The sequence below is a fragment of the Piliocolobus tephrosceles genome, chromosome 4, assembly GCF_002776525.5.
Source record: "Piliocolobus tephrosceles isolate RC106 chromosome 4, ASM277652v3, whole genome shotgun sequence".
NCBI classification, from domain to species: Eukaryota; Metazoa; Chordata; class Mammalia; order Primates; family Cercopithecidae; genus Piliocolobus; species Piliocolobus tephrosceles.
Window position 1 is genome coordinate 111,896,991 of NC_045437.1, and position 23,246 is coordinate 111,920,236.

General features: G+C 42.1%; 1 protein-coding gene and 1 pseudogene across 4 annotated transcripts in view; one reads left to right on the top strand and one right to left on the bottom strand.

Moving 5' to 3' along the window:
- Positions 1 to 950: 950 nt before the first annotated feature.
- Positions 951 to 23,246, bottom strand: part of ZFP2 (ZFP2 zinc finger protein) — a 35,310-nt gene continuing 13,014 nt past the window's right edge. For 2 of the 4 annotated variants that reach the window (XM_023193707.1, XM_023193708.1), the window contains 4 exons: positions 19,571 to 19,706; positions 19,169 to 19,261; positions 15,402 to 15,544; positions 951 to 2,914 (listed from right to left, as the gene is read on the bottom strand). In XM_023193707.1, the coding sequence (XP_023049475.1) occupies positions 1,454 to 2,839 (1,386 nt within the window). In that variant the 5' untranslated portion in view covers positions 2,840 to 2,914; positions 15,402 to 15,544; positions 19,169 to 19,261; positions 19,571 to 19,706 and the 3' untranslated portion in view covers positions 951 to 1,453. Of the gene's footprint in view, positions 2,915 to 15,401; positions 15,545 to 19,168; positions 19,265 to 19,570; positions 19,707 to 23,246 lie in introns of all 4 variants that reach the window. The other 2 variants (XM_023193710.1, XM_023193709.1) reach the window with 1 other exon arrangement.
- Positions 21,465 to 22,571, top strand: LOC111527453 (annotated as a pseudogene).

A 23,246-nucleotide genomic window follows, 5' to 3' on the forward strand; every position in this document is an offset into this window, starting at 1 on the left:
AAAATTGGGCAACTATAGGTGTTTTTAATTATGGCAACCTTATCTACTAAAGTAAGAACTCCAAGTCATCCTAGACTCTTCCTTCTCATTCAAGCAGCACATTTAGTCAGTTACTAAATTTCCTAAATTCTGCTTTGTAATTGCTTGTATTCTTCCTCTCCTCTCCTATCATACTGACACTTTTTTAGTTTAACCCTTATAAACCAAAGAATATATCTTACTCATTTTGATTTTCTAATCATGTCTAACATATATTTAGGACTTGGTAAATGTGTGAAATAAACAAAGCTATCTTAACTACCGTAATAACTATAGATCTATAAAATCTCCCTATATTGTTTTGAGTATGTTTTTGAGTTGCAACGTTATTTTTGTTTTGAAACAAAGTTCTTATTCTGTTGCCTAGGCTGGAGTGCAGAGACAATGTCTCACTATGTTGCCCAGGCTGGTCTTGAGCTCCTGAAATCAAACAATCATCCTGCCTCAGCCTCCCCAAGTGCAAGGATTACAGGCATGAGCCACTTTGTCCAGTCTCAACATTTTGTTAATAGGTCAGATGGCTATGTCTGTTAGTGTTCAGCCCCTCTATCTTTTCTTTTCCACTTTGATAGCCAGAATATGACACAAAGATTTGTATGTGATTCCTTTGTACTTAGAGGACTATGTTATTTTCTAAATGATCATTTAATGACAGTTTAAGAACTATTAACTGAGAACTCAAAACAGCATGCTATTGCATTAAGATTTGCATACTTATTCCATTAATTTATGGAAACCAGACTGTAGTTAGGGGACAAAGTAACAATGCAAGGGAAGATTAGGGGCATGGAAGGGTACTAGGAATTGGTAAAGGTAAATAATTTTGATCAAAAACATCCAAGGAAACCAGACTGTGGAACAAGAGCATCTAGACAGCATACAGACAGCATAAGATTGTAAAAGAACAAAGATTTCCCAGCATTCATTATATTTATAGGGTTGTAACATTTTAGAGCTAACAGAGATCCTACAAGATTTCTAACTCCAAAATCATTCATTTACCAAATAAAGAACCATAACCTGGTGGAAGTAGGTGACTTGTCCAAGGCAGTGGCAGATTAGGACTACATACCAGGTCTCTGGGCTGTCCAGTTAAACATGCTCACATTTTTCTCTCCAGTATGAAGTCTCTGATGGCCAAAGGAGAATGTGCAGTATGATATAATAGAACTTATCTTCAGCATGAGTCGTCATTGTTTATATTAGCTACTTAAACCTTCTGATATAAACTAAGTTATAATTTCTGAATCAAGATTTCTCTACTTTTAGATGACTTCTCTGCAGTGGTATTATCTGATATACTTCAACTGGAAAATTCCCACAATCATCACGTTTATTAGGTTTCTACATTGTATGTCTTATATGATTATTACTGAAGAGTTAAACATGATGTAGGGGCCAGTGGAAACATTCCTCATGTATGAGTTCTTTGATGTCGAGTCAGGTTTGTACTCCGGCTGAAGGCTTTTCCGCATTCATTACACTGATAGGGTTTCTCTCCTGTATGAGTTCTCTGATGCACTGTAAGGGATGAATTCTTAATGAAGGCTTTTCCACACTGATCACATTCGTAGGGTTTCTCACCAGTATGAATTCTTTGATGTTCAATAAGGTAAGCACTCTGGCTGAATGCCTTTCCACATTCATTGCACTCATAAGGTTTCTCTCCAGTGTGAATAACCTGATGCACGGTAAGGGATGATCGTCCAGTGAAATGTTTTCCACATACCACACACTCATAAGGTTTCTCTCCAGTGTGAATTCTCCGATGTTGAGCTAGAGATGAATTCTTACTGAAAGCTTTTCCACACTGATTACATTCAAAAGGTTTTACTCCAGAATGAAGCCTCTGATGTTCTATAAGATACGTACTTTGGCTAAAGGATTTCCCGCATTTGTTACATTTGTAGGGTTTTTCTCCAGTGTGATTTCGCTGATGTAGGGTAAGAGTTGAGCTCTTACTAAAGGCTTTTCCACACTGACTACACTCATAGGGTTTTTCTCCAGTATGGCTTCTCTGATGGACAATAAGATGCATGCTTTGACTGAAGGCTTTTCCACATTCATTACATTCATAGGGTTTTTCTCCTGTATGAGTTCTCTGATGGACTGTCAAATTCATGCTTTGGGTAAAAGCTTTCCCACATTCATTACATTTGTAGGGTTTCTCTCCAGTATGAATCCTTTCATGTTGAATAAGAGAGGAATTCTTATGGAAGGCTTTGCCACACTCTTTACACTGATAAGGTTTCTCTCCAGTGTGAGTTCGTTGATGGACAGTAAGATTCATGCTCTGACTAAAGGCTTTCCCACATTCATTACATTTATAGGGTTTCTCTCCAGTATGAATTCTTTGATGTACATTAAGGGAGGAGCGTTCAATGAAGTGTTTCCCACATACATTACACTTAAAGGGTTTCTCCCCAGTATGAATCCTCTGGTGCTTAAGAAGGGATGAGCTCTGGCTGAAGGTTTTGCTGCACTGATTACATTCATAGATCTTCTTTCCTACAAACATTCTTTGAGTTTTAACTAACTCAGAATTTTGCGTGGCATCTTCTCCATGTGAATTACAGTTATGGGGCCTTTTTACCATAGGAATGCTTTGTTGTGTATCAAGGATTGAATCCTGACTGGAACATCTTTCAAATTCATTACCTCCACATACTCTCCTCTCCGTGAAGGTTTCCTTACGGGTAACTGCCACTTGGCTCAGATGACTATCCTGTTGTCCCTCTAACCAGTTATTAGGTTCCCAGGTTTCCCCTACAGTAGAATGCCAGACACCTTCCCTTTCCATTAGTACCCCATGGCATAAATCTTCAGTAATACTGGGCTTCAGAGTTGGCGCTTTGGTTTCAAGTCGTCTCCCAGTCTGAAAAAAAAAAAAAAAATTCAAACGCACATTGGTTTCTGTGCTGGGAGACTGGAAACTGCATAAGGTGGGAATGAGAGAATTAAACTAGCTCTCAAACTAAAATAACTGTTGAGCATGTTTGAGAGCTTTCAAAGATGCACCTAAAATTAGGTAGAGAAATAGGGAGAGAGAGAAAGAACACCGAACTGGTCCAAAGATAACAGGGGAACTGAAAGCAGGGGATGGCAGATATACTGGGTAAGCAGAGAAAAGAGTGAGCCCTTTCAGGAGGGAGGCACAGTGAAGGCACTGGCCACTGGAGTAGGTGCTACATAAAGAAGATGGAATGAAGGAAACAGATGCAGAAGAGCTGGGCTTGGGAAAGGCAGATCAGGAGACCCTGCACACTGTACCTGGTATTCCTAGCAGCAGTTTCTTTCCTCCTACAAGGCCACCTAGGAATCCTACACCAAATTAATCTTCCTAAAATGTCACAGTGTGACATAGTGTAAAGATTGCTGACCCAAAGTCAAACTTGGATTCAAACCCTGGCTCTTAACACCATCTTAACTAGTTACTTGTCTCACTGGATCTGAGGGTCACAGATATAAAATGAGGATTAAGAAATATGGTCAAGGCTGGGCGTGGTGGCTCACAGCTGTAATCTCAGCACTTTGAGAGGCCAAGGCAGGCGGATCACTTGAGGTCAGAAGTTCAAGACCCGCCTGGCCAAAATGGTGGAATCCCATGTCTACTAAAAATACAAAAATTAGCTGGGCATGGTGGCAGGTGCCTGTAGTCTTAGCTTCTTATGAGGCTGAGATGGGAGGGTTGCTTGAACCCAGGAGGTAGAGTTTGCAGTGAGCTGAGGTAGTACCACCGCACTCCAGCCTGGGTGACAGAGTGAGACTCTGTCTCAAAAAAAAAAAAAAAAGGAAAAAGAAAGAAAGAAATCTGATACAGGAAGTAAATAAAATATGATAGGAAGTAAATAACAATCTATGTGGTATAGTTTGAATGTGTGTCCCCACCCACATTTCATATTGAAATGTAATCCCCGGTGTTGGAGGCGGGGCCTTATGGGAGGTGATTGGATCATGAGAGTGGTTTCTTATGAAAGGTTCAGCACCATCCCCCTTGATACTGTCCTCTCTATCATGAATGAGTTCTTGTGAGATCTGGTTATTTACAAGAATGTAGCACCTCCCTCCTCACTCTTGCTCTTGCTTTTGCCATTTGATGTGCCTGCTTCCCCTCACCTACTGCCATGATTGTAAGCCTCCTGAGGCCTCCCCAAAAGCAGATGCTGGCACTATGCTTCTTGTACAGGAACTGTGAGCCAATTAAGCCTTTTTTTCTTATAAATTACCCAGTCTGAGGTATTTCTTCATAACAATGTGAGAATTGACTAATACAGAAAATTGGTACTGGGAAGTGGAGAATTTCTATAAAGATACCTGAAAATGTGGAGGTGACTTTGGAATAATTGGGTAACAGACAAAGGTTGGAAGGGTTTGGAAGACCCAGAAGAAGACAGGAAGATAAGGGAGAGTTTGGAACATCTTAGAAACTGGTTAAATGGTTGTGACCAAAATGCTGATAGTGATATGGACAGCGAAGTCTTGGTTAAGGTCTCAGATGGAAATGAGGAACTTACTGGGAATTAGAGGAAAGGTCACTTTTGCTGTGCCTTAGCAAAGAACTCGGCTGCACTGTGCCCCTTCCCTAGGGATCTGTGGAACTTTGAACTTGAGAGTGGTGATTTAGGGTATCTGGTGGACGAAATTTCTAAGCAGCAAAGCACACAAGAGGTGGGTTGGCTGCTAACAATCTATGCTCAGATGTGAGAACAAAGAAATGACTTAAAACTGGAACTGATATTTAAAAGGGAATAAGTGGAAAATTTGCAGCCCGGCCATGTGGTAGAAAAGAAAAGCCCATTTTCAGGGAAGGAATTCAAGCAGGCTGCAGAAATTTACATGAGTAAAAAGGACCCCAGCACTAATAAGCCAAGACAATGGGGAAAAGACCTCAAAGGCATTTCAGAGAACTTCACAGCAGCCCCTCCCACCAGAGGCCTAGGATGACTGAATGGTTTCCTGGGCCAGGCCCAGGGCCCAGTGCCCAGCACAGCCTTGGGACACTGCTCCCTGAATCCCAGCCACTCCAGATTCACCCATGGCTGAAAGGGGCCAGGTTACAGCTCAGGCTGCTGCTTCAGAGGGTACAAGCTGTAAGCCTTGGCAGCTTTGATATGGTATTAAAGCCTGTGGGTATACACAGTTCAACAGTTAAGGCTTGGGAACCTCTATCTAGATTTCAGAGGATGTATAGAAAAGCCTAGGTGTCCAGGTAGAAGCCTGCTGCAGGGGCAGAGGCCACACAGAGAACCGATACTAGGGCAATGCAGAGAAGAAATGTGGCATTGGAGCCCACGTAGAATCTCCACTGGGGCACTGCCTAGTAGACCTGTGAGAAGAGGACTACACACTTACAAGTGTATAGCACCTCCCCTGCCACTCTCTCTTGCTCCTGATTTTATTCATTTGATGTGCCTGCTCCCGTTTGCCCTCCACTATGATTATACTAAGCCTCCTGAGGCTTCCCTAGAAGCAGATACTGGCACTAATGCTTCCTATACAGCCTGCAGAACCATAAGCCAATTAAACTTTTCTTATAAATTACCCAGTCTCAGCTGGGCGTGGTGGCTCATGGCTATAATCCCTGCACTTTGGGAGGCTGAGGTGGGTAGATCACCTGAGGTCAGGAGTTCAAGACCAGACTGGCCGACATAGCACAACTCCATCTCTATTAAAAAAAGAAAATACAAAAAAAAAAAAAAAAATTAGCCGGGTGTGATGGTGTGCACCTGTAATCCCAGCTACTGAGGAGGCTGAGGCAGGAGAATCACTTGAACCCAGGAGGTGGAGGTTGCAGCGAGCCAAAATTGCGCCATCGCACTCCAGCCTGGGTGACAAGAGCGAAACTACATCTCAAATAAGTAAATAAACAAACAAATAAATAAATAAATGAATAAATTACCCAGTCTCAGGTGTTTCTTTATAGCAATGTGAGGACAGACTAATACAGTAGGTGAACTACCCTTTGGGAATATACTCCTCTGGAACATAAAGTACCAGGACATACGTGAAACTTAAAGGGAGGATGACACAATCTAGAGGTTTCTTCCCCTTAAACTTTAAGCAGGCTGTAACTTATTCACAGAGGTAAGACAGTCCTAAAGGATCCTACTACTTCCTAAATATCCATTCCTTAGAGATGAGAACTTGTGGTAGGGACAGGCAAGGGCATCTGCTGTACTGTTTGAGAGGAGGCTGGAAAAGGACCTTGTAGCTACTCAGACTAACATTTTCTTGGATCCTATTTCTTATCCCAGACAAAATAAGGGGTAGAGGGCTGGAACTGCAACCTGAGAATCAGCTTTTTGACTGCTGATCAAAGTCAACAGAGAGAGATCAACATTGAACAAACAAACCTAAAGGCCTATGGGCACAAGCTTTCCTGTGAAGCAAGAAATATGCATTAACCAGGCCTCTTTCTTCCAACCTGATCTGCTTACATGAAAAGAGAGAAAAAGTGGGAAGTCAAGCAGGCTCTACCTCCAAAACACATACCACCAAGTGACCCCAAACAGAGGACCTGTCAAACTCAGTATGAAAATACCAGCAGGTGGCCGGGCACGGTGGCTCACGCCTGGAATCCCAGCACTTTGGGAGGCCGAGGTGGGCAGATCACGAGGTCAGGAGATTGAGACCATCCTGGCTAACACAGTGAAACCCCGTCTCTACTAAAAATACAAAAAATTAGCCAGGCGTGGTGGCACACGCCTACAGTCCCAGCTACTAGGAGGCTGAGGCAGGAGAATGGTGTGAACCTGGGAGGCGGAGCTTGCAGTGAGTCGAGATGGTGCCACTGCATTCTAGCCTGGGTGACAGAGCAAGATCCTGTCTCAAAATTAAAAATAAAAGCTAAAAAAATAGAAACTACCTACTGGGAGAAAATATTTGCAACATATGACCCACAAAAAACTAGAATGGAGACTTGGAAAATAACGCTTATGAAACACCAAGCCCACTAGAAAAATGGGCAAAAGACTTGAATAAGCACTTAAGAAAAGGAAACCTCAATGGTCTGCAAACGTAACCAAAGATGCCCAATCTCAACAGTAACCAAGGGAAAGCCGATTAAAGCTGCAACAAGATACCATTACCACATCCGCCCAAGTAACAAAACCTAAAAATTCAAACTGACAGCTTCAGATTTTGGAAAGATGCAGTAATGGGAACTTCCACATACTCCTGGTGGAAATGCAATCTGATTCATTTGAAAAATAGTTTAGTACAACCTAGAGCAAGCACATTGGCTGATTTAGCAAGTCTACTACTAGGTACATATACTTAGGTAACTCTACCTTGCAACAGTATGAGAATTCATGATTCTTCACATAGCATTGTGTACAACAGCAAAAATTGGAAACAACACAAATGCCTGTCATCAAAAAATACGTAACAAGATTGTCAGGTGTTTATACAATGTAATAACTGACAACAGCGAACATTAATAAACTAAAGCTACAAATATCAATATGAATGAATAAGCAAAGGCACATTTTATATATATATGTATATATATATGTATATGTGTGTGCGGGTATATATATAAGATTCAATTTAAAGTTTTAAAACAGACCAAAACCAAATATATTGTTTAGAGATTCAATGATAAATGGCAATACTATAAGGAGAGGAAAAGGAAGTATCACAAAAGTCAGAATAATGGTTATATTTTGGATAGAGAGAGGTAAAAGGATGTGAATGAGGAGATGCACACCAAGCATTTCCATGGCACTAGCAATGTTCTGTTTCTTCACCTGGGCTCTGGTAACTGGATATCCGCTTTATTATTATTACTATTTGTTATTATTGTTGTTGTTATTATTATTATTATTTTGAGATGGAGTTTCGCTCTTGTCACCCAGGCTGGAGTGCAATGGCTCTATCTTGGCTCACTGCAACCTCCGCCTCCTGGGTTCAGGTGATTCTCCTGCCTCAGCCTCCCAAGTAGCTGGGACTACAGGTACTACAGGCATGCACCACCATGCCTAATTTTGTCTTTTTAGTAGAGATGGGGTTTCACCATGTTGGCCAGGCTGATCTTGAACTCCTGACCTCAGGTGATCTGCCCACCTTGGCCTCCCAAAGTGCTGAGATTACAGGTGCGAGCCCCTGTGCCTGGCCTGCTTTCTTTTTTCTTCATTTGTCTTTATTGTTATTAACTAAAAAGAGAAGCAGAGAAACAGAAGGGTACAGTGGTTACGATAACAATAAGATGAAACTTTGGACTTTTGAGTTGAACTCAAAATGAACTCTGGAGCTCTACCACTATTAGCTGTGTGACTTTGGGCAGGTTTTTTTTTTTTTTTTAAGACAGAGTTTTGCTCTGTTGCCCAGACTGGAGTGCAGTTGCATGATCTTGGCTCACCACAAGCTCTGCTTCCCGGGTTCACGCCCTTCTCCTGCCTCAGCCTCCCGAGTAGCTGGGACTATAGGCACCCGCCACCATGCCGGCTAATTTTTTGTATTTTTAGTAGAGACGGGGTTTCACCATAGTAGCCAAGATGGTCTTGAGCTCCTGACCTCGTGATCCACCCACCTTGGCCTCCCAAAGTGCTGGGATTACAGGTGCAAGCCACCACCTTGGGCAGGTTTCTTAACCTGTGCTCTACTGTCCAAATCTGTTAAATGGTACCTATCTTATAGTGCTGATATAAGAACAAAAGTTAGTTAATATTTATAAAGGGCTTAGAAGAGTATGTAGGTTTTTGTTGAACAGTACAGATTTTACACATTCTTCTGTGTATTTCAAAAATCAAATTAGAAAAAGAGCAAAGTATTTGCTATTCTGGAAAATATTAATCATTTTAAGTTCAAATATATTTTTGTACTGCAGAAAACTTAATAGTAAGATTCAGTATACCTTCATGGAATTTAGACTTAAAAGTTCTGAGGAGTTGATGCTTATGAAAAAAAAAAAAAAAAAGGTTAACTACAAATTTTTTAAAAAGTGGCAGAAGAGATTTTCTCAGGAACACAGGATGCCAAAAGACAATGGGGCCATGCCTGCAAGAACTGAGGGCAGACTGACGTGACTCAAGAACTCCACATGGTCAGCACTCCATACATGTGCAGAGAAATGCAAAACACAGTCTTAATTATGAAAGATTCAGTAATAACGGTACTCCTAAACCATTTTTGCTATTATTTAGATATTCAATTTGAACAAAAAATAAACATGAGTGAGGAAGTTAGTTTAAGTATATAAAAACTGGCAGTGAAATGCTGAATCCACTTCAAGGATGAACCTTGAAGACATTATGCTAAGTGAAATAAACCAGTCACATAAAGACAAATAGTGCATGATTCCACTTATGTGAGGTATCCAGAGTAGTCAAATTCATAGAGGAGGAAAGCAGAGGTTACCAGGGGCTGGAGGAAGTGGGGAATGGGATGCTACTGCTTAAAGAGTATAGAGTTTTCATTAGGAAAGATGAAAAAGTTCTGGAGATGGATGGTGGTGCTGGTTCCACAACAATGTGAATGTATTTAAATGCCTCCAAAAAATTATACACTAAAAATGGCTAAAATGGCAAATTTTATGTTACGTATGTGGTACACACACACACAAACACAAAACATTACAATAAAAAAAAAAAGACACCTAAAGAATTACATTTCAACTATTTGGGAAATCCTTATGTCTGAAAATTAAGTAGTGAATTTGTAAATTCTGACACGTCAAAGAAGAAATCACAATGGAATGAGGTAATATTTTGTGTGTTATAGCCAAAGCAATGCTTAGAGGAAATTTTATAGCTTTAAATGTTTTTACAGTAGATAAGAACGGCCCATAATCTGTGACCTTTGTTTCCACCTTAAGAAGTTAGACAAAGAAGATCAAATTAAAACCAAAGTGGCGGATCCTCTTCCTGATAAGGTGGAGTAGGCCTGTTCCACCATGTCTCTTTCACTGATAAACCTGAACAGAAAGCATGAAGCAATTATTTGAGGGCCCTGAAAAGTCAACAGTAGCAGGTGAACTGGGGAGGAAGACCAAAATCCATAGTACCACTGAACCAGTGGTGAGCTTACCTTTTTTACCTCAGCTGTCTTCCGTATTAAACTTATACAGCAATCTGAAAACAGGCACTGAGGCGGGAAAAGGCAGAGGAGGTTCTCCAGGAAAAGCTCTAGGGCCAGTTCATGGAGCAGGAAAAGGACTTCTAATGTTTAGAGAGAGCAGGGGGAATTGCCTATTTTCTTCCCTTTCTTCGTTCTGTTGCACCCCAGCACCTAAGCAATCCTCTGGTGGCTGCCTCAACAGTAGTGCCGCTGCGAGCTGACAGGAGCCCAAAACCATGAGGAGAGGGTCCTTCTTCCCCAAGCAAGGGAGCTGTGGTCCCAAGAAGGGTAGTGAGAAGCCCCACTTCACCTTCTCTTTCTTTGTCCTCCTGCCACTTGGCTCTGCATAAGGACAGTCACTGTCAGTCACAGCAAAGTAGGGCAACTACAGGCCCCTGCATTGTAGTCAGAAGAGTAAAAAGGAGAGCCACAGGGAACCTGAAACTACTGCGGACATAGACAGGGAAGAATTTGGGAAAATCACCCTGGAAGTTATTTAAGAACTCCTGGGCTCACCTGTGAGATACGTATGCATGAATCTGACCCCCTAAGCAGCATACATGGACTTTGAGAATAAGAGGGTCTGCTGCTTAAATTCCATATTGGCCACAGAGTGACACACATGTGAGCAAGATTCAAGCAACAATGTGAAGTCTCTGACAACTAAACTGACATAGAAACCACAACCCACAGAAAGCTGTTTGGACTTGGTAGTCTGAGCTCAACCAGGTTGACTGCCTGCTAAAACAGAAATATCAACATTTTCTTTTGGATTTCAATAAGTCATAGAGTTTTATAACATTACATTCTAAATGCCCATGATGCCTTTTGAAGTCACTGAGAATATAAAGACCCAGGAACATTTCAACTTACATGGGTAAAGATAACCAACAGACATCAAGTGAGATGATACCATGATCTTACAAGGACTTGAAAGCAGCTGCCTTACTTGTTCCAACAAGTAGAGTGAACACACTCTAAAGAAATGGAAATAATATCTCAGCAAAGAAAATGAGCATATAAAAAAGAACTAAGTGGAAATTCTGGAAGTGAAAAATACACAGGTTTTTTTTTTTTGAGACAAAGTCTCACTCTGTTGCCCAAGCTGCTGGAGTGCATTGGTGCGATCTCAGCTCACAGCAACCTCCACCTCCCAGGTTCAAGCGATTCTCCTGCCTCAGCCTCCCGAGTAGCTGGGACTACAGGTGTGCACCACCATGCCCAGCTAAGTTTTGTATTTTTAGTAAAGACGGTGTTTCACTAGGTTGGTCAAGCTGGTCTTGATATCCCAACCTCGTGACCCACCAGCCTCAGCCTCCCAAAGTGCTGGGATTACAGGCGTGAGCCACTGCGCCTGGCCCTACAGTATTTTTAATATATAAACATTTATTTATTGATATGGAAAATAGAAATCTTGCTAAATAGGTTCAACAGCAGAAGGGTGAAAACAGGAAAGAATTAACTTGAAGACAGATTAAAAGAAATTATTCAATCTGAACAACCCAGAAAAGATCGAGAAAAAATAAAGATGAAGCACACCTCAGGGATAGATGGGGCAACAACAAAAGATCTAATATTTGTCTCACTGGAGTCCCACAGAAGGAGAAAATGTTTGGTGCTGAAAAAGTATTTGAAGAAATCATGGCTAAAAACTTATATTTGACAAAAGACTTCAACCTATAGGTACAGGGTCAACCCAAAGACATCCATGCCCAAATGCATCAAAATCAATTTTTTTTTTTTTTTTTTGAGATAAGAGTCCACTCTGTCGCCCAGGCTGAAGTGCAGTGGTACAACCTTGGCTCACCACAACCTTCACCTCCTGGGTTCAAGGGATTCCCGTGCTTCAGCCTCCTAAGTAGCTGGGACTACAGGTATACACTACCACACCCAAGTAGTTTTGTATTTTTCGCAAAGGGTTTCGCCGTGTTTTGCCCAGGCTGGTCTCAAACTCCTGGCCTCAAGTGATCCGCCTGCCTTCACCTCCCAAAGTGCTGAGATTACAGGCGTGAACTACCATGCCCAGCCATAAATTCTAAAAATGGAAGTACAAAACAATCTTGAAAGCAACCAAGGAAAATTGATACACTACTTGGTGGTGGGGCAAAAATATGAAAAGCTGAATTTCTCATCAGAAACCATGCCAGAAGGAAGTGGACTAATTATTTCAAAGTGCTGAAAGAAAATAACCACAAACCTAGAGTTCTATATTAGCAAAAATCTTTCAGGAATGAAGGTGAAATAGAGACATTCTCATATGGAAGAAAACTAAGAGAATTTGTCACCAGCAGACCCACCCTGTTAAGTCATTGTAATATCAGAGCCAGAACTCTTAGTGTTTTTAAACAATGCTGGTTGCTTAGATATCAAGAGTATAACTAGGATGAAGAAGGATTTATCCAGAAAATAAAGAATGGTTCACTGTTCAGAATCTATTACTATCATATTAATAGGTCATAGGTCATATGATCAACCTGACAGATGCTTCAGAAGTATTCAATTGGTATCCTTCATCCATTCCTGATTCAAAAACAAAAATATAAGCATTGCACCAAGAATAAAAATAAAACCCTAGAAGAATTCTCTCTAGTAACAGAACCAAGGAAAAGGTGCTTACTATTACTACTACTATTTAATGTTATTCCAAAAGTGTGACCAATATGGCAACTGAGATGGGAGAAAACTTTAATTTTTCCCAAATTATATAACTGTCTACCTACAAAATGAAAATCATTAGGGCGGCTTTACTCAGCACTGATGGAGTGGTGTGGGCTTGGTTAGGGCGGCTTTACTCAGAAGTGATGGGAGTATTGTGGGCTTGGAACCTGAGCATTATAGGTCAGAAACTGTAGCTCTTCCAGGATTAAACAGTGTTTCAGATCCTTGACATTTTACTATCTCATTGATAAAGCACATAGCATTATGCTTGGATGTAATAAGGATCCAGTGATTATTAGCTGTTATTACCATTATTAATATTTTACATTAAGCAACATACAGTTCTCTCTGCCTTTCCTTTTTGCCTAAACAAGACTTTTGAGTAATAATACTGGAAATACTCAATACTCCCTTAATGGCTTGGAATGTTTTTTCTGCCTTCCCTCATTAACTTATAGGATTTATATAACTTTGATACTCATCAAGACACGAACAAGCGTCTCCAGACCAAGGTGTCTGGTCTGTCACAGACCCCTTAGTACATATGGCTGGCACAAGCCATAGCAGAGGCTGGGAGCTTGCACAGTATTGGTGTGTGGGATGGGACTGGGCAGCAAGCAGGTCCCATGCTTCCTGAAAAGGGCAAGTTGATTTATTTCTTTTCTCCTTTTATATTTCTTCCATCCTCTGGGTAACAGTTAAGCTACTCGTAACACCCAACTAGACTATTTCTATACCCATCTGTCTGGATTTTCTATTTAAACTCTTGCTACCCTACAATGCATTCTCTCCATATAGCAGTCAAACTGATTTTTTGAACATGATAAATCGTTCATTCAATAAATACTTATCAAGCCAGGTACTGTTCTAGGTGCTCAGGATATAGCAATAAACAGAAAAAATGTCTGCCCTTATGAAACATATTTTAGCAAGAGAAAGGAAGACAATAAGAAAATCCTTAGTATTTTAAGTGGTATACCTTATAGAAAAACAATAAAAGCATTTAAATGGATATAGGGAACATGATGGGTGAGAGGAAAGGTCTGCAATTTTAAACTGGGTCATAAGGAAAGGCCTCACTGAAAAGGTGACATTTAGACCAAGACTTCGGGGGACTAAGAGAGGAAGTCATAGGACTATGTAAGGGAGAGCTTCCCAGACAGGGTAACAGCCAGTGCTAAGGCCCTGGGGCAGCAATGGGCCTGTCTTATTTAAGGAAGACCTTTTTGAATACTTCTACACTCATTATAGTATTTTAGATCAGTTTTCCTAGTAATGGAAGCAAAGATATGTGTATGTATTAAACATCAGTGAGGCTCATGTGAGCATGCAGGTAGAGACTCTAACTATATAAATTCTCTGTGTGTGTTTCTATACATATATACACATATATTTACATGGACACACATACATATACACAGAGAAGTAGTTACCCAGTACATCTCTGAAATGTTGCCCGGGCTGGAGTGCAGTGGTGTGATCTCGGCTTACCGCAACCTCCGCCTCCTGGGTTCAAGTGATTCTTGTGCCTCAGCCTCCCAAGTAGCCGGAATTATAGATGCGTGCTACCATGCCTGGCAAATTTTTGTATTTTTAGCAGAGACGGGGTTTTACCATGTTAGCCAGACAGGTCTCGAACTCTTGACCTCAAGAGATCTGCCCGCCTCAGCCTCCTGAAGTGCTGGGATTACAGGTATGAGCCACCACATCTGGCTGAATTTTTTTTTTTTTTTTTTGAGACGGAGTCTCACTCTGTCACCATGCTAGAGTGCAACGGCACGATCTGGGCTCACTGCAACCTCCACCTCCTGGGTTCAAGCAATTCTCCTGCCTCAGCCTCCCGAGTAGCTGGGACTACAAGTGCACAACACCATGCCCGGCTAATTTTTTGTATTTCAGTAAAGGTGGGGTTTCACCATGTTGGTCAGGATGGTCTTGATCTTCTGACCTCATGATTCGCCCATCTAGGCCTCCCAAAGTGCCGAAATTACAGGTGTGAGCCACCACACCTGCCCACATTTTTCAAAATCATGTGCGAAACAGACAGCAGGCTCCCATGTTTAGGGATGGTTAGGGTGGCTTCCTGGAGAGCTAAAAAGATTCTAGAATCCCCAACTGTATTTTTACACATAATCTTTGATAGTAGGTTTCTAATACTTTATGCATGTTCTTAATTTTTGTTTCATTCATAACCGAACATCATTACATGATTTAGATCTAATTACCACTAATGAGAGGCTAAAAGTCACTGCTTTCCACATTACTAATAATTTCTATCTTTTCTCAACATTAGCTAGTTTACAATGATAATAATGGCACCAGGGACAGCACTTCTGGATTTCCAGTTTCTATTCATCTTTTGTAAAACAGGAGCAAAAATCTAACAGAGCTTTCAACTGTAAAAAACTTTAGTACAAAAAGAAGAAATTATGCTGAAAAGAAAATTAGGCCAGGATACAGAAGTTTCTAGTTTTACTAAATATAGTAGGAAATAAGAATTCACAGCAGGGCAAGGGAAGAAAGCAAGAATTACCATTAAACTCAAAGTAAAAAACCAACAAAACAAAAGATATGTGTTCAAATTCTGACATGCTATTTCACCTTTCAGAGCCAATTTCTTCCACCATAAGAGGAGTAACAGTACTTACCCACAGACGTTTTGTGTCAAGCGAGTGAGACGCTGGCTGTGGAAGAGCTGGGCACGGCACTCAGTCAATACTTTCTCCTCTTGACTTGGACAGGATGAGAAGACTAAATGGCAGATTAATCTGGCAGCAATATCCAAGAAAATCTGGAAAGAACAAGATCTGGAGTTTGCGAATTATTGCGTTCTACGGGCTCCTTTCCATTCAACTTTTGCCTCTCTTTAGTTTCTCCCACTGCGGTAGACACCCCTCTGCTCTTTTAGATACACTCAAGTCTTTTCCTTGTTAAACCACAGGCTTCTGCTGAGTTCTTATTCTTTCTTCCTTTTCCTTTGAAGCTGACCTTGTTGAAATGACAGTCTGTACTTAAAAGTCTTCACTTGCTTGCTTCTCCTTCACTTTTCTGCCCACAGCATATTTCTCTCAGCACTAAATGGGCTCTTCCCTGGGTCACTCCCTCATCACCAAGTCCAACAGGCATTTTCATTCCCTGCTTGGCACTGGCATACTCTGCCTTGGCTCTCCTCTTTCCCTTTGACCCTGTTCTCTCCTCCTCCTTGGACCCCTCACCTTTGCCAGAGCACCCTTAGGCCCCCTCAATATGTTATTGTACTGAGGGTTCCCTCTTTGCTGTTTTGCCCTGCCCACTCATTCACTCATCCCAATAATTACCCAATCTGTATTGATATGAATTTCACAAATTCAAATTTATATTTTCATGAGATTTATGAAAATTCTACTTGATGTCATTCAATATTCACTCAACAAATATTTAACTACTTAGATTTATGAAAATTCTACTTGATGTCATTCAATATTCACTCAACCAATATTTAACTACTTAGTCCGGCAGGCAATGTCGTAGGCAGGGAATATGAAGAAAAACATGTTCAATAACAATTCAGTGAACCTACATATTAGTGGGTATTGCTCTGTTACCCAGGCTGGAGTGCGGTGGCACAATCTCAGCTTAACGCAACCTCCGCCTCCTGGGTTCAAGTGATTCTCGTGCCTCAGCCTCCTGAGTAACTCAGCTGGGATTACAGGTGCAAGCCACCATGCCCGGCTAAAAAGGCAGACATTCAAAATGATGAGTAAAATACAGTGTGACATGCAATAAAAAAAACAAATGGGGCAGGTGCGGTGTGGCTCACGCTGTTGTGGGAAGTCAGTGATCCCGAACAGAGGGACCTGCAGAAGCCATGATAGAAGAACATAAATTGTGACGATTTCATGGACATTTATTAGTTCCCCAGATTAATACTTTTATAATTCCTTACGCCTGTCTTTACTGCAATCTCTAAACATAAATTGTGTGAAGATTTCATGGACATTTATCACTTCCCCAGTCAATACTCTTATCATTTCCTATGCCTGTCTTTATTTTAATCTCTTAATCCCGTCATCTTTGTAAGCTGAGAATGTATGTCAACTCAGGACCCTGTGATGATTGCATTAATTGCACAAATTGTTCGTGAAGCATGTGTGTTTGAACAATATGAAATCTGGGCACCTTGAAAAAAGAACAGGATAACAGCCATGTTCAGGGAACAAGAGAGGTAACCATTAGGTCTGACTGCCTGGGAGCCGGGCAGGACAGAGTCATGTTTCTCTTATTGCCGAAAACAGGTAAGAGAAATATTGCTGAATTCTTTCCCCAGTAAGGAATATTAATAATTAACAGCCCTGGGAAAAGAATGCATTCCCAAGGGGAGGCCTCTAAAATGGCCACTCTCAGAGTGTCTGCCTTATGCAGTTGTAGATAGGGATGAAACATGCCCTAGTCTCCTGCAGCACCCCCAGGCTTGCTAGGATTAGGAAATTCCAGCCTGGCGAATTCTAGTCAGACTGGTTCTCTGCTCTTGAACCCTGTTTCCTGTTAAGATGTTTATCAATGACAATGCGTGCACAGTGGGACATGAAACTTCATCAGCAATTCTAGTTTCATCCTGGCCTTGTGACCTTGCCCTGGCATTTGTCTTGTGATATTTTATTGCCTTTGAAGCATGTGATCTCTGTGACTCATACCCTATTCGTACGCTCCCTCCCCTTTGAAAATCACTAATAAAAACTTGCTGGTTTTGCGGCTCAGGGGGCACCACGGAACCTGCCAACGTGTGATGTCACTCCCGGACACCTGGCTTTAAAATTTTTCACTTTTGTACTCTTTCCCTTTATATCTCAGACCGGCCGATACTTAGGCAAAATAGAAAAGAACCTATGTTGAAATATTGGGGACTGGTTTCCCCGCTATCATGCCTATAATCCTAGCACTTTTGGAGGCCGAAGCAGGCAGACTGCCTGAGCTCAGACTAGTCTGGACGACACAGTGAAACCCTGCTCTACTAAAATGCAAAAAATTAGCCAGGCGTGGCAGTGTGCACCTGTAGTTCCAGCTACTTGGGAGGTTGAGGCAGGAGATTTGCTTGAACCTGGGAGGTGGAGGTTGCAGTGAGCCAAGATTGTGCCACTGCACTCCAGCCTGACTGCATCTTCCAAAAAAAAAAAAAAAGTGAAAAACCTTTAGGTTCTAACCTGGTGGGGAAGCACAAAGAGGGTAAAGAAGTGGGAGATGAAAACACAGTATCAAAACATATGTGTTTGTTTCTGCTGCTTCCAGAAAACCCACCAGAATGACAATAAGCAATGAAAATGGCATAAATAAAATAATCTAGGGAACACGGAAAAAACTGCTGCACATACATACCAGAAAACCAGAAACAAGAAAAACGAAGTATTCTCAAACAGATGAGTGAAGTTAGTGCATGCATTAGAAAGACTGCTATTTAAGAAGAACACTGAGAGAATAAGAAAGTGGCTCACAGAAATTTAAAAAACGATAGTACAAACAGATCTTTTTACAGAAGGACTGAAAGATAAGATTTACAGAAATCTTTGTATCTCTTAGTACTCTCCCCTTCAAACAATGCCACGCAATCTCCTACCTCAGGGCCTTCGCACCTGCTGTTCCCTAGGTCCTCAATGTTGTCCTACCTGGCCCATCACTTTGAGTATTGTTCAAAAGTCACATTAAAGGAGAGGCCCTCCCTGACCAACCTGTAAAACCACACTCCTTTTAACTAATGTAGTTTCCTTATGCTGCTTTATTTTTCCACACCACACCTATCACTGTGTTATATTCATTTCCTCCCTTCCTGCCTCTTTTCCTTTCCCTTCTGTCCCTCCCTCCCTTCCTTCTTCCTTTATTAGTTTATTGTCTCCTCTATGAGCATATACGTTCTTCAAAAACACTTTGCCTGCTGTGCTTATTGCTGTAGTCCCAGTGCTAAGAATAGTACTCAGTAGATACATGAATACATAGGTTATTTACATAAGGATAAATACAAATATCAATAGTAATAAAATCCATAGAAATCTGTAATAAAAAATATACCTTACATTTTATAATAAAGAAATTATCATTCAACACAAAATAGTGTAGTGTAGTAAAGACAAGGATTGTATTCAGAGTGCAGAGGAAGACAGAAGAGGACATAGTGGTTGCTAACATTTACCAAATGCTCAGTATGTTCCAGGCAGTAGGTAAGTGCCATCAATGTAACAACTCATTTACTCCTCATAATCCACCACCTCCCTGCAAGATGACATAAGGGAGCCCTAGAGAAATGAGGCCCATCACGTAATGCGGAGGTGTCATCTGAGAACACATATCCAGTAGCTCTAGTCTCTCCAGAGACCCAACAATCTCTGAAGTGATTTTCCTCCAAGAGACATACTCATGTAACAAGTCTGTGCAGCCTGGTACTTACCTGGAAAGCCACCCTCAGGCAGTTTTGTTTTCATCAGGCTCAGTTCTTCTCGTTCCAGCTGGGAAGTCACATTGGGTTTGGAAAGGTCATTTCCTGCTTGAGAGGAAAGACATTAACTTTGGGTTCTGAACTGAGTCTAAAAACCAATCCTAGCACAGTTCTGATCCTTTCTCCTTCACAGCTTCTGAAACAAGGAAGGTGTGGCTTATGAAGTTCCCCATTTTCCATTCTCTACAGAAAATTTCAATCTTCCACCTTGAAAGACAGGACACCAAGCAAACACCCTAAAACAATGCCTTATGATCAGGGATTTCGAGTCCAAATTCATAAATTTCAGAGGTCACACAGTATTGAGGGGGAAAGGTGTGAAGAGGTGGGTTTTGAGTTATAAGAGGTCCTTACCCGGTGAGAACAGGTTCCTGTAGTTCTCCAGCATCACCTCCCCATACATGGTCATCCTGTGAGCAGAATCTGCTTGAATCCACTCTTCCCAAGAGAAATTTATAGACACATCCTTGAAGGTCACTGACTCCTGAAACTAAAAATTCCTCCTCAATGAGCAATTATGCCAACAAAACCCGCTGAGGGAAGCGAAAAGCCCAGCAGCACTAAAAGGACAGGGCACAAAGATCTGTGTGAGAAAACATGCTGCCCTCCAAATGGAAGAAAATGTCTGCAACGAATCATGAAATAACCAGAGACAGAATATAAAAAGTGTTTTGGGAGGTAAGGACAGGAAAAGTAGGTATAAGTGAGAAAAAGGGAAAGGCACGAAAGGCTGCTCTAGATTCCCGTGGGAGAGGAGGGAGTGGTGCTGTGATAACCTCCTATTCACCCCACTGGTGAAGGAGGGAATCCCTGCCCTAAATGGTACATGATGACCAAACACAGGACACTTGACATGGAACAGATGAGGTCGATAGCAGTTTATCAGCCACGTACAGTCACAGTCCAGCCCTCGTTCTTTTTGTTTCTTTCCTTTCTCTCTTATTTTTTTGAGACTGAGTCTTCTCTGTCACCCAGGCTGGATGGAGTGCAGTGGCACATTCTCGGCTCACTGTAACCTCCCCTTCCTGGTTTCAAGAAATTCTTCTGCCTCAGCCTCTTGAGTAGCTGGGATTACAAACACCCACCACGCCTGGCTAATTTTTGTATTTTTGGTAGAGATGGAGTTTCACCATGTTGGCCAGGCTGGTCTCAAACTCCTGACCTCAAGTGATCTGCCCGCCTCTGCCTCCCAAAGAGCTGGGATTACAGGAGTGAGCCACTGTGTCTGGCCAGATAAATTACTTAAAACTTTTTGTAAAGAAGATAAGAGACTATGGAAATAAGAATAGGTAATAGAAATAAAGCAACAGAAAAGGTTTTCATCATTTAAGGACAGAGAACATTCTGATATGTAAATAAGGGAAAGGGAGAAAGTACAACTGACCCTTGAATACATGGGGGTTAGGGACACCAACCTCCCTCACAGTCTAAAATCCACGTATAACTTTTGACTCCCCCAAAACTTAACTCCTAATAGCCTGCTGTTGACTGGAAGCCTTACTAATAATGTAACAGTTATTTCACGTATACTCATTAAATAGAAGTGGATCATCACAAAGGTCTTTCTCTTCACATACAGAGGGCAGAGGAGGAGGCAGGAAAGGAGAGGTTGGTCTTGCTGTCTTGGGTAGCAAAGGTACAGCAGGTGGCAGGAGAAGCAGGCACACTCAGTGTAACTTTTATTGGAAAAAATCCACATCAACATGGGCCTATGCAGTTCAAACTTGTGTTATTTAAGGGTCAACTGTAGTGGAGAGAGGAGGACTGAATAAGAGAGAGAGGGCAAATCGATTTCCAAGAAATTAGTGTACTTCATATCCAAGACTAGGAACTCCAGAAAAAGTGTCAACACTCAGGCATAGAGTTCACTGTCCTTCCTTCCTTCCTTTCTTATTATTTTCTCCCTAATTTGTATTTAATCAATATTTCAAAGTCACAAAAATATATAAAAAATCACTGACAAGTATTTTCAGTTAAAGTGCAGAATTTTCATTTTATCCATGGAGAAAGGGAACTAAGAAAATCATCAGATGTTCAACAAATGTAAAGAAAGGAGAATAAAGGAAATAAGACCACATAATAAGCATAAATAACCAGAAAAATACTTAACACACGTACAGTGACAAACATCAGTGGTTCACTTTCCCTGTTAAAAGGCAAAAACTTGGCAGATGAAGAGGAGGTGGTGGCAGTGGTAGAAGGAAAGGCAGCAGCGGCGGGGGTAAGGAGCCTGGAAACCCCAGTGGGAATGGTAGGTGGTTTGGACCCACCAGGCCACTGTTGTTTCCAGAAAGGGTTCGACTGGAGGAACCTCTGGAGCAGCTGTTGGTTGGCTCCTCTGACTGATGGCATGTTGAGGTACATGGGCCAGCGGAAGCGAGGGTATCCGATCCAGAGGGGGCCACTCTAAAGGCCAGGCCGCCAGCACCATAAGCCAGTGTGTAACCAAGCTTAAGAATCCCTCATCCACCCTGGGCAGCAAGGATGCAGACCATGACCCCAGCAACGAGTCACACGGTAGGTGGGTGCAGGCCACTGTGAGGAGCAAGTACCACTCTGTGGCAAGCCAAGTGGAGACAGCCTTGTCAACACGACCAAGAAGGCCGAGGCTGCCACTGAGGACTGCCAGCTGCTGATGTCCCGGGAGTCCTCGGGAGATGCTGGGAGGGAGTCCAAGTCCAATGTTGAGGAGTCTTCCTTGCAGGGGTTGGAAGAACTGTTCAGGTGCTACAAGGATGAGTGGGAAGATGCAATTTTGGAGGAAGGCATGGAGCGCTTTTGCAATGACCTATGTGTCAACCCCACAGAATTTCGAGTGCTGCTCTTGGCTTGGAAGTTCCAGGCTGCAACTATGTGCAAATTCACCAGAAAGGAGTTTTTTGACGGCTGCAAAGCATTAAGTGCAGACAGCAGTGACAGAATCTGTGCACAGTTCCCTAGCCTCTTAACAGAAGCCAAACTAGAGGATAAAGTCAAGGATCTCTACCAGTTCACATTTCAGTTTGGCCTGGACTCTGAAGAAGGGCAGTGGTCACTGCATCGGCAAATAACCATTGTCCTGTGGAAACTAGTCTCTACCCAGAACAATTCTCTGGTATTCGACCAATGGCTAAACTTCCTAACAGAGAACCCCTTGAGGATCAAGGCCATCTCCTGGGACAGTTGGAACATGTTCCTTAACTTCACTCAAGTGATTGGCCCTGACCTCAGCAACAACCACAGTGAAGATGAGGCCTGGTCAAGTCTCTTTGACACCCTTGTGAAGTGGGAAATGGAGCAAAGGAAAAGAGAGGAGGAAGGGAGAGGTGCACTCAGCTCAGGGCCCAAGGGCTTGTGTCCTGAGGAGCAGACTTAGTGGCTCTGTCCCAGGCACAGCAGCAAGGATCTGCCCACCGCCCTGTGGCTGAGGAATTGAACCTTTTGGGAAACTACTGAAGATCTGGATATTTTCTACTTTACACCTCTATCAGAGTGATCAGACTCAACCCCAGGCTGTGGGAGCTACGAAGTCCGGCGAAGTCAAAGGAATGAGAAAAGACAAGAGTGAAAGTGGGACCAGGGGGCCAACACTAGTATGGAGGCTGCAAAGGCCCTGAGCTCTGGAAGCTGGCACTATTCACTGGAGATCAAACAAGCAGGTGGTGAGGATGTAGGGGTTGGAAGAAAGTCGTTTATCAAGTACATGATCTTTGAAGCATATGGAACATGTTCTGCTACTTGAGATAATGGGAAACATGTTCTTCTAGTTTAAGATACCTTCAATCTATGAGCTGGGAGTGCTAGAAGCAAGGAGCCAGCAAGTCTAGACACATTCCAGAGGCCACAAGGGGTTTTACGCCAAGCCCTGGATTCCATCCAAGCCACGAGGGCTTTTATGCCCTGGGCTTAGATTATGGTGCTGCAGTGCAGCCTTCCACCCTTTAGCACAGAGCTTGGTGTTCCAAAGGCCACAAGGGGTTTTAGACCCTGGACCCAGGACATGTTCCAAGACTCTTTTACACTGTGTCAGACATGCAAGCCCTGCCTCAGC